This window comes from Tiliqua scincoides, chromosome 4, assembly GCF_035046505.1.
Source record: "Tiliqua scincoides isolate rTilSci1 chromosome 4, rTilSci1.hap2, whole genome shotgun sequence".
NCBI lineage: Eukaryota > Metazoa > Chordata > Lepidosauria > Squamata > Scincidae > Tiliqua > Tiliqua scincoides.
The window spans coordinates 189,976,705-189,988,852 of NC_089824.1; the positions used below are offsets into that span (position 1 = coordinate 189,976,705).

The 12,148-nt window shown below is 39.4% G+C and overlaps 1 protein-coding gene across 3 annotated transcripts in view; it reads left to right on the forward strand.

Moving 5' to 3' along the window:
* Positions 1-12,148, forward strand: part of RALGAPB (Ral GTPase activating protein non-catalytic subunit beta) — an 83,328-nt gene that overhangs the window by 34,863 nt on the left and 36,317 nt on the right. For all 3 annotated transcript variants that reach the window (XR_010794294.1, XM_066623453.1, XM_066623454.1), the window contains exons 10-13: positions 7,126-7,327; positions 9,038-9,205; positions 10,705-10,819; positions 11,133-11,280. Coding sequence is in view for 2 of the 3 variants with exons in the window: in XM_066623453.1 (XP_066479550.1) it covers positions 7,126-7,327; positions 9,038-9,205; positions 10,705-10,819; positions 11,133-11,280 (633 nt within the window). In the remaining variant the exon portion in view is untranslated. The remainder of the gene's footprint in view (positions 1-7,125; positions 7,328-9,037; positions 9,206-10,704; positions 10,820-11,132; positions 11,281-12,148) is intronic.

Sequence of the window (12,148 nt, forward strand, 5' to 3'; positions counted from 1 at the left end):
TTAACTTCAAGGGTTCTGTAAACCTGTAGCTTTCAGTCTTCCTAACTGCTACACCAATTTTTGTTTGTTTGTTTTTTTGTTTTCTCATTGTTTTTCCTGGTTTCCATACTCGGAGCAAAAACTAACTAAATTATGTTATCAATCTGAGATAAATGAAGTCATACAGCAAGTGGGTTATGTTCTGTTTGCAGGAATTGGTAAAACTTGTCATCAGAATCATATTATCCCAAAATTGATTTTTCTGGCTGGTGTGCCAAGAAATTTTATCTGAATTAAAGGATTATTATAGTGAGGACCAGTTGTAGAGTAGGGCTTGAACAGTGGCAGGTCTGGCTGGTTTATTTAACTTCATTAGCATGCTGCAGTCAGTCATGTTCCTACATATGTAGAAAACACTTGTCTACCCTAGTAAATAGCATATATACACTCAAAGGAAAATGAGATTGTATGGATACACAAAGCTTGCAGCAAAATAACTAAGGGCGCAATCCTAACCCCTTACGTCAGTGCTTTCCAGCACTGACATAAGGGCAATGCAGCTCTGACATAAGAGAACAAACATTTCCTTACTTTGAGGAGGCCTCCATGAGTGATACCCAATTGCAGGATGCAGCACACGTCCCATTGGCACCACTATGCCAGTGCTGGAAAGTACTGACATAAGGGGTTAGGATTGGGCCCCCAGTTGCCTTTTGGTAACCAGTGCACAACCACATATTACACTGTTTTGGAGTGGTCTGTGTTAACCATATAGTTTTGGTAGAAACCAAATTGTAGCATTGTGGATTAGAAATTGTTGAAAGAGAAAATGTCTGAAACAGTCACAGGCTTCTCTATGTCTGAAGACTCACCAAATAAGATGAATAAATGTTCAAAGCAGCATTGTGGTAAAAGTCTAAAATTATAGTGTAAAAACCAACATTAGATTAGTTCAGCTTAAGTCTACTTCCCTAACACTGTAGTTTTATTGATAATCTTAAATGTAACTTTTTAGGGATCCATTTTGCAAAACCAGTATGATCCATGCTGCTGTTTATATGCATTGGACATATTTCATTGCTTCATTGATTTGGTTCAGCAATTGCTTTTCTGTTTAAGGTGGACACAGCAGTAACTACATGCAACTTGAGATTTAGATTCATTTTTTTAAAAGAAGACCATATGACTAAAAATTATGTCAGCACTATGAACTATGTTTCAGTAGCTTGTGTTTTTTTCTCTTTTTCAAAAATCTGGGGTTTCTCTCCTCCCCCCACAAAAATTCAAAGCTCTAAACTGTTGTAGGTAGAACAGTGGTTGTCAAACTGGTGGGTCGCAACCCACAACGGGAACCGGAAATGGGCCATTCCCCCTTAAGGGGAGTGTTCCAGGAATGATTCCCAACAGTGCCTCAGCGCTTGCAGCACAGCAGGGACCCAGGTGCATTTTATTGTCTGGGGGAACCTGAAGGCTCCTTGAGCATCCTGGAGGTTTGCAACCCCCTCTGTAAGGCTCCACGTAGCTGCCCTGAGCTCCAGTAGCGAATCGGAGCTCAGGGAAGCTTTGCAGAGGGGGCTGCAAGCGTCCAGGACCCTCAAGGAGTATTCAGGACCCCCCAGGTACAATAAAATGCTCTAGTTCCCTGTGGTACTATTGAGGCCACCCCCTCTCCTACCCCGCCCCTGCAACAGCTCACAACATTTCTAACTCCTTTGGAGGAGTTTGGGAACAAGCTAGAATATTTAAGTAGCTTCTACAATTAATTCTTTTCACCTCTAAAACGGAACTTTTGATACTTAAGGGTCCATTAATATTACTGTGAATCTCCACTATCCTGATGTAGGTTACTTTACATCATCACATTGGTACAAGTACAGTCAGTCACATAGCAAGTGTAAATGATCCCTTCCCATCCCCTGGATCAGTGGTTCTTAAATTTTAAGGGAAATTTGCTCCCTAAGTAAGTCTTTACGGGGAAGAGGTGAGGGTAGCGATGCAATCCCCAGGATCGTGTAGTGAAGGGGGTGCTTTCACTTTCATGTAGTTAGGGTTTCTGGAGACACCAGGAGGTACAGGGAGCCCCGCGCAGCCCTCTGCAAGGGCTCCCTGAAGCTTTTACAATCTTCAGAAAAGCGAGTGCAAAGTACTTCTCAGTTGAGTTCGCAAACAGGAAGTGCTTTGTGCTTGCTTTTCTGAATATTCTAAAAGCCTCGGGGAGGGCTGCCTGGGGCTCCCCACAACTTCTGGGGCCTTCAGCAACCCTAACTACATGAAAGTAAAAGCACCCCCCTTAGCGACACAATCCTGGGAATTGTGTTCCTGCCCTTCCCAAGCCCTGTAACGGAGCAGGGCTCTTTACATGAACTGGTGGCTCGCGACCCTCCAGTTTGAGAACCACTGCCCTAGATGTTTCTGTAATACTTCAGGCAAACAGTTATAGCAAAGGAAAAGCAAAAGTTTCCTGTAGGGTGTACTTAACCTAAGTTTTACAGACAAGCCAATTGGCAGCAAAGATGATGATAATAATAATAATAATACAGGTATTTCTATACCGCCTTTCTTGGTCCTCAGATTTCTCCTCGGACTTTATTCAAGGCAGTTTACATAGGCAGGCTAATTAAATCCCCATAGGAATTTTTACAATTTGAAAGAAGGTTCTATCTTTCAAGAAACCACAACATTCAGATGTTTCTTTCTGATCTGGTCGCAACATTCTGGCCTCCATCCTCCCACGCTCAGAGCAGATGGAATAACTCAGCTCAGCTTGTCAGCTGCTTCAAGGTCGCACAGTGCGACCTGTGGATGTTATCTGCAGGCAAATGGAGGCTCTACCCTCTAGACCAGACCTCCTGCCTCAAAGATGGTCTGCATTATAGTCTACATTGCTAATAAGATTCCTTCTCTGTCCTTTTGGAGTGCTTGGTGACTCCTGTTGTTTCATGTTTCTACTTGGTTAGATTTTGTTGGACATTTGAATATTCTATTCTTTAAGCCATTTCTGCCCAACATTGCATATGTGTAACTGGGACCAAATGTGTACACCTGTGGGCCGGACAAAAATGAGTTAATTATAACATTCCTTTTGTAATAACCTTATGTTTTAGTAAGGGAAGTTGCATTCTATTTCTGCACAGTTTTAATAGAAAACTTGGATAGTCCCTGCATAAGAACATGTTCTAATATTTCATTACTTGGCAATGTTATCTGTGTAACTTCTTGCACAGACTTTTTTTTTAAAAGAAACACTTTTTCCTTAGTGTAGTTGTCCCTTTTTGTGTCAAGACTGCTTTGTCTTTTGAACCTTGTGACTTTAGTGTCACTTGTGGCAGAATAAAGTAGATCACCTAGGGACTAGACTAAACATTGTGTTAAGTACTTAAATTGCATTTAAGTATTGCAATTTGTCTTCTTTGAAAAAGATCCACCACCCCTACTGGTAGGTGAGGGTTAAACACTTCTGCTGCTGCTCCAAAACATCTCTCCCAGCAGCTGTTTGTTCCTGAAGACTCATTTTGCAGCAAATAGTGGTGTATGAGAGATAGCGAGAGAGTGCACATCAGTAGGAATAGAATGCATTGGAAAGAGACTCTGAATATGCTGTAGTTCTGATCTGGATCTGCCTCCCCTGAAGCTGGATTGCTTGTTTTTGTTAAGGAGCAGAAGTTGCCCATCTGAAGCATATTTCTTAATAATCATTGAACAGAATGTATAGTTTAGCCATAGGTGACTGAAAATTCCTGCCTCATCAACATTCACTGAGGGCAGGTTTTGCTTTGATGTTTATGTCTTGCAAATGTTTATATTCAAATGCACATAGAGCTATCTCCAAATCAAAGCAGGCAATTGCCTTAACCATCAACATTTTTACACTAGTGTGTTAAAAAAACCCTCTGTATTAGAATATGGAAAATACACCAGGCATGCCTATTGATAACTGCCACAGATTACAGAACCCTTGAAGGAGAAGGGAAGATGAATTCTCTGCCTCAGTCTTGGTCATACATTGGTAGGCACTTTTTTTTTTTTTTGAAGGGTGCAAAGAACCCTCTGTTACAATTACAATTATTATAATCACAATTGTTACTACTGTTACAATCCATTACAATTTGGAGAGACTAGAGTCCAGTTCATGTATTTTCTAGGCAGTGTGGTTGCTGTGGAGAGCGCAAATCATGCCAGAACCAAATTTGTGGGAGGCGCTGTGAAACACTTTTCCTATAGGTTTAGGGCCATTTTTACCAGAGCGCTGTCTGTAGTACCCTAGTTAAAATTTCCCTGGCCTATGACGGGGCTATTTTATACAGTTACCTTTCCTTATAATTTGACTCTTTCAAAGTTGGGACTTTCTGTAGCAACCACATGACTTGGGTAATTTATGAATTGAACTTAACTTTATTTTAAAACAAATCCCTCCATACTCCCACACAAATTCTTGCCTTTCATGGTTGCTGAGAAATTTGACTACATAATTATGGTTCTCAATGCTAAACAAATTGTTGAACTACCTTTTTAGTTAAAAGGTAGCCTCTCTCTGTCTTAACTCCCCTTTGGCAGCTGTTAGGTTCCCAGATCACTTGTATTCTTCCATCTTTTACTTTTTCTAATGATAAATTTTTAAGCAACTGTGTTTGTTCCTACATTATACTTCTTTTAAGAGGGAACAGGTTGAACCATCTTGAAAGTCCTTTTACTTTCCTTTGTGGCAATTGCAAATATACTATTGTGGAACAAATACAGTGGTAGGATAACTCTACTGGGAAACTTCCTTCCCCATTAATTTCCTTCCAGTGTCGATTTTTAGCTATTGGTACATGAAGCAAAAGCAAAATACTGCCTGAGTTAGAGAAGGATAGCATTTCAGCCTCATGCCCTAAAAGTATTTTAATATACAAACCTAACCCTATGGCAGTAAATTTTTGTAACTTTTGTTCATTGTTCTGCATGATACTTTCAAAATTCTATAATTTTGGACCCTAATGCCAGTTTCCTGTGTGTTTTAACAAGCCTGCTATATCATAAGCTTTTAATCTGTTTTTCAGAAACTGAAAAGCTACTTAACTTGTATTACAGTTTCACCATCTTTAAAGTATTTTATAACTACTGCTGTCCTTTGATTTGTTTCCATTTTATTTCTATTATCTTGCAGCATCTTTTATCCAAATTCTTCTTTCTTATAAATCTTGTAAGTAGGAACTAGTAGCTTCTCTTTAATTGCAGTCATGTTTTTTTTCTTTTTTCCATGATCCCATTTTTTAATTTGCATCATCATCATCATCCCTTGTAGCTTTTGTTCTTACATGGGAAAGACAAGTAACTGTGTGGCTTTTTAAATGGGGAAGATTGTTGGCAAAAGCAAATTAATCTGCCTGAATCAATCCCATCATTTTCTGTACTCTAGTCTGTGCTCATGTCATGAATTTAAGGACTTTGCACTAACCGTGTTTTTTTTCTCAAAGCTTATTTTTTTACAGACCTAGTGTTTTGATTTGTATGCATTTTGCATGTAGTTTTATTTTCCTAATTTGCTGGATAGCTTATTCAGGACAAAAACGGCTCATGGGAAGACGCATAAAGATTTGGGTTTAGTTGCCTGTGCTAGAAAAATCCAATGTGTTCTTTTTAAACTTATTGAAATACTACCATGTCCTGCTTCTTCTAAATTGTTGATCCATCAAATTGTAACAGACATTCAAAACATGAGAAGAGCTTCTGTTTGTAAGACTGCAGCAAGCTGAGGCTGCAATTCTAGGCACATTTACTTGGACGCAAGTCTAACTGAATTCAGTGGGACTTACTTCTGAGTAAACATTTTTGTAAAATATCAATCTGTAAATTCTATAGATGTGAGCTAAATTAGTTAACCTTAGGTTTAGTGCAATCAGACTTTTTAAAAAATCTGAGTTATGAAGTAGGCATAAACCATTCAAAAATTTCAAAACGTAACTGTTCTTGTCTTTGGAAATCAGGCAAAGCTTCAAAGAAATGGCATTCTTGTTGTTCACTTCTGCTTTTCTTGCAAGCAGTTGGAAGGATTGAAATGGTCACATTTCTTGTAAAGGCTATTAATGACAACATAGGATTATAAATTGGCTGCTGTGATAGAAAATGGAGACAGAGAGAGTAAGAGCAGCCAACTTTACGTAGCTTCCTGCTGAGCATTAAATTAAATCCTTGTAATTGAGCTAACCAACATTTGATTCACTCCTGCCCTTAGTCCAGAGCACCAAAGAAATGCAGGAAGACCACACACACTCCAGAGCTTCTACTTTTTCTCTGGTCTTCTGAAGACTGGCCTTCCCATTGCCATCCATTGTGCCAGCTGCAAAAAAATCACTCCAGAAAATGATAGACCTGTGGAGCAGCTTCTAATGGAACACAAAGGGCTGTGGATAGAAACAGGAGTCCCTAATATGCATGTGGAGGGCTTGGGAGTGTGCCCATCAGTTTCTGGTTTCATGCCCATCTGCTTATTTGCAATGATCCATTTAGGTTTTCTGAAGCAGTGTGGGAGGGGAAAGTCTGGAAGCCAACCCAGCATATGCTATTTTTTCTAAACATACTTTTTCATTATAATTGAGCATTTGTTTGTTGCTTAAGCTCACCACCTGTACTTCTAAGTAGCTCAGGCAGTGCTGAAGAACAGCTTTGTTTGACCGGGGCCTATCAACCCGAACATTGTTAATTTCAGTGTCAGTGCTAAAGAAGCTTCCCATGGTGGCAAATGGTGAAGGGATAGGAGAACCATGTGTAATTTACAGGACTGAACCAGTTTTCAAATCATAAAGAACTTACAGAGTAGGTTAGAGAAATGAGTGATAAAGATGTTAAGAATGTGCAGGGAAGGACCTCTTGTTGGTGCAAATGGCTGAGAATGTGAATGGAGCTGAGGCTTATGTGCTTGGGCAATATGCATCATGCAGCATAGAATTCTGATATACTTGTGTGTTAAGCCTAAAGGGACATTTCTTATAGAGGTAGACAAATATTCTCTACATGCTTTATAAACAGAGGCAGCAATTCAAATGTAATGAACTAGCAGCTTTTTTGATGGCTAAAGTAACTTGATCTTTGTGTCCAGGATCCCATGAGCCTATTGAGTATACTGACAAATGTAATGGAACTCTTTCATTTTCATTTTTGTTCTAGCTATAGCAACGCAAGCTAGTGTGGAGTTTCGTCGGAAAGGATCACAAATGTCTGCAGATGCTATGACTTCCAATCCAATGTTTGATGCAGGCGAATATTCTGACAACTATGAATCAGGCAGAGCAGAAGCATGTGGAACACTTTGTAGGATATTTTGTAGCAAGAAGACTGGAGAGGATATATTGCCAGCCTACTTATCCCGGTACTGACTTAGTTTTTAACTTGGGCTCTTGTCAGAATCTTCTGCCTACTGTTCGCGTAAGAAGCATTCATCACTGCTATTTAGATGGTGCATAAGCAGTCAAGGGGGCTGGATGCAAGAGTTTGCTTTACTGTTTACCAGGTGAAGAAAGTGTAGCATATTGTTTCATGGGCTTTCCCACAATGTGGGAGAGCATTAAAAAATGCTTAGTATTTGGGGGGAGGGTGTTGTACAATAAAATGGGGCTAATAGCAACACTCAAGCATTATGTTTAAATGGCTGCATTAGACAATAGAAGAAAATGGACCTATATGTCTCCTTACATATTACTTACCTTAAAGCTACATTAACTTGAACAGGCGTCCACAATTTTGGTCGTAACCCTCACCATGGTGAGTAGGCTGGTGCTCTCAAGTGCAGATGGTGAGTGAGTTTTGGCTGCACTAAGTGGAGACACCCTAGGCACCTTGGCTGCGTGCAACAGAGTCTGGCACTTTTCTGTTCTGGTCCAGAGCAGGAGGAATTGTTTGTTACAGGTGTCTTATCATGCAGTCCTATGCATGTCTACATAGAAGTATGTCCCATTCAGTGGGATTCACTCCAGATAGGAATGAGCATAGGATTGCAGCCTTAAGCATCTGCTTGTGGAGGTGAATACAGTTGTGACTTGGTGAGTGAGGCAGCTAACAGCTGTGGAATAATGAACTTGAATACAGAAGCTTGTGACACTTTTCATTCCATGATGGTTGTACTGTCACTTGTTGGAGAGAATTTTGACTGAAATTGTCAATGCATTTGACATTCTTGATTCAACAAATGTGAAAATATTGGTACAGAATGGTATGTTTTAGGGATATGGATGTCACTGAAAATGGCATCTTTTTATTGAGATCGCCTGTTCTCCAGTAAAATGTAGCAATGTTGTCTAGAGATCTGTCTTCTCACTTCTTTCAAAGTGTACAATTTTTCCCTGTTCCACATCATTGATTGCTTTGAGTGGGCAAATGTGGTGATATGATAACATGAGTAAATATTGCTGCATAATAAAGGTGTGGGGAGAACTTGACACAAGAATACCATTTTCGGTTGAAGCTCTTCATTGCTAGTAACATGTTCTCAGAAAGGTAACAAACTTCTCCAGATTAAACGGGTTGACAATTATATGTTCTAACCAGACTCCATCCAACTTTTCAAGTTTTTCACTTATATTTCTTTCATGTAAAAATGAGCATTGTATTTTCAGTTATTTTTTGTTTGCTCTATTCCTAATCCACAAACCATTTCAGTTGGTGTACCTGCATCTCATCTGGTGTACCTGTACTTATATTTCAGCTTGAGTGAGACAAAGGTAGTTTAAGATGGTTTGTGTATTACCCCCTCAACCACGACCATGCTATGCCTGTTTTCTGTCTTAAATATATCACTTTTTCTTTTTTTCAAGATTTAAAATTTTAATGCTTAAGGAGATGTCCATGCTTCCCCTGGGCACGACTAATGTTTTGTACAGTACAAAAAACTTTTTTGTGGAGTTGACAGTGCTCGTGCTGATCAGTCTGTAGCATCTTGCTTAAGCAGACAAAGTGACAGATACAGGCACTTGTGATATCCAAATGTAAATAGTTAATTTTTCCTCTAGTTTGTGTTCCATTTAGCATTGGCTTGCAAATCGTTTCTTACTGAAAACTAACTAAGTCTTTCTTTCTCTGCCAGATTTTACATGCTTTTAATTCAGGGTTTGCAGATAGCAGATTCCATTTGCCACCCGGTTCTGGCCAGTGTTATCCTGAACTCCCCAGCACTGTTCTGCTGTGACCTGAAAGGCATTGATGTCTTAGTTCCTTACTTCATTTCAGCCCTTGAAACTATTTTGCCTGACAGGTAAAAACAAATATATATATATGTATGTGTGTATGTGTATATACGTATATGTGTATATATGTAATATATAAACCTATTTCAACGGTCACACATTCATTGAGCTTACTTTCTACATCCTTAAGACTATAAAATCAATAATATTTTGCAGAGGAGCACATTAGAAAAGTATAAAAGGGAATGGTTGTTGATGCATTCTTTTTAGCTTCTGGATGTCATGCAATTAGTGTTACATAAATACTGTCAGAGATATAGCTGTCGTGTACATTTCTTTAACGTTATGTCATTGAATGTACTAAAAGGGAGCAAACGGTGGCTGAACTATTTTAGGCACCCTATTATTGGAGCTTACTAATAGAGCAGTGCTTTGCTACGGAGACACAGTAAACACTTGAAAAATGCAGTGAAAGGGAGAACTGTGTATAACTTATGTACTGTAGTTGTAGATACATGTTGGCAACCTTCAGTCTCGAAAGACTATGGTATCGCGCTCTGAATGGTGGTTCTGGAACAGCGTCTTGGCAAAGAGTTGTAGATATAACTAATATAATTAAGAACATTGAGCCCTGTTTGATCAGGCAAGATGTCTGTTTAGTCCAGCATCCTGTTTCCTAAAGTGGCCAGCCAGATGCTTTCTGGAAACTCACAAACAGGGCATAAAGGCATTAGCACTCTTCTGCTGTTGTTCCCCAGCAACCGGTATTGAGTGGCGTGCTATTCTGAACATAGCAACTCAGTTTTGCCACAGTGGCTATTGATAGGTTGATGGTCTGTCTGCTCTTTTAAATCCATATAAATCAGTGGTCATCACCAGATCTAGCAGCAGTGATTATAGTAAATTAGTTACCTGCTGAATGGAAAGTACAGCTAAAAAACATGATGAAGTTGCATATGTATGAAATAGAATAACTTGCAAAAAATGTTGTCCATTTGTGAAATTATAAACCGCCTGTATACGTAGCCTAAAGAAATCATGAGTTTAAAAACCTGCAATATCTTTCTTGCTACCTACTTCAAGGACCGCCCCATCTTGTCTGCCTGCTGTAACCTTCATTTTTTAAAACAATGGACATGGTAGTCCTGTGAATCATGTTAGTTATAAGCTATTCAAGTGTTTCCAAGTCTCACACAGCCAACTCATGTAACATTGCAAGGCTATGATGTGTATCCTGACTCTTAAGTTGACTCTTAAGTTGGAATTTTAATGATGTTAAAGCTGAAGGCATTTCTTCTTGGCTTTAGACTTCACAACGACAAATATTGTCATTTCCCATTACAATTGAGCAACAATGTAGGTGCTTTCTGCCTACAGATCCTTGTATTGTAGCTAACACACTGGACTCTAATACAAAGCCAATGCTACCAGCGCCTTAGAGACTCCTGACTTGTACAGTAGCTAATCATAAGTGACGTCTTGCACAGCAGCTATTTATCCTTTTGGAATAGGATTGGTACTCCACTGAGTTGATTCCAATATTTTAAATTTGATTTCTAATTTTCAGGGAACTTTCAAAATTTAAAACTTATGTGAATCCCACAGAGCTAAGAAGAGCCTCTATCAATATCTTGCTCTCCTTGTTGCCTCTTCCCCATCATTTTGGAACAATAAAATCAGAGGTAATTAATTTGAATTGATATGCATGTTGAACATCAGTCTGGCTTGTTTTATGTGGAGTGAGGAAAATTTTATTGCACTTTGATTTTCTGTTTTAATCTTGCTGGAGTTTTATGAAGAACAATTTTGCAAGCTACCTAATGACTTCATTTAGCACAATTTCTGTACTTTTTGGTTCTTGTGGAGGTAGGGTATTGAATACCTAAATGAATTAAAGAATATCCCGTATTCAACTTATAGAAGGGCTCCAAAAGTACAACCCAGAGCATCTGCTGCAGTTGCTAATTCATATTTCTGTCATGGATTGTCTTTCAGGTTGTACTGGAAGGAAAATTCAGCAATGATGATAGTTCATACTATGATAAACCAGTAACTTTCCTCTCACTGAAGCTGAGGCTTGTCAATATACTAATAGGAGCACTGCAGACAGAAACGGACCCCAACAACACCCAGATGATACTAGGTTTCTTTTTAAATTTGTTATCTCAGATGCACTTTGAAAATGTGTTTTATTTCCTTGGTAGTCTATGGTTTACAGTCCTCAGGAATGTGTCAGGCACAATAACTGAACTCTGATAGGTTTGGGTTGTAATGGCTGTAAAGGATGGTAAGCAGTTGGAAACAGCCCAGTAGGGATTTATTTTATAGACATGTGCCTCTTCTAAGCCAGGGGTCTCTAAACTTTTCGACCAAAGGGCTGTATCAAATACCTGGCACAGTGGCGAGGGCCGGGAAAAATTAAATATAAAATTTAAATAAATGCATTAGAGATGGAACTTAGAAGAATGAATAAATGAATGGGCTCAAATGTCCAGGACTTCTCCAAGCACAAACATAGCCCAAGAAATAAAGCACACACTTAAATGGACCCCCATTCCCCCACCCCAAAAGCACAACTCTGTTTGTGTTTGGTCAGCTGGGCCAGAGGCTCTCGGGGGATTAGAAGCTGGCCACGGGCTAGATAGATAATCTCCGCGGGCTGCATCTGGCCCCCGGGCCGGGGTTTGGAGACCACTGCTCTAAGCCAAAGCCACTAGCATTCAGTTGAAGGGCACCACAAGGTGGGAAACAAGCAAAGGAATTAACCAGCATGTAAGAGGAGCAGCCTGGATATGCAATGTGGTAGCCTGTTGACCATATGAAGAGTTCTCCATACAAAGTTCCCTGACATATAACTACTATATTTGCAAGATATGTGTCTTGTAAAGCTCAGAGCAGCAAGTCAGTAGGTGTCTGTGTCAGAAGCAATTCAAACTGGTGAAATCTCTTTTAATTGACATGGTTCTCCCAGGAATAATTAAGTAGAAACTCTTTTGTAAAGATTGCTCCTG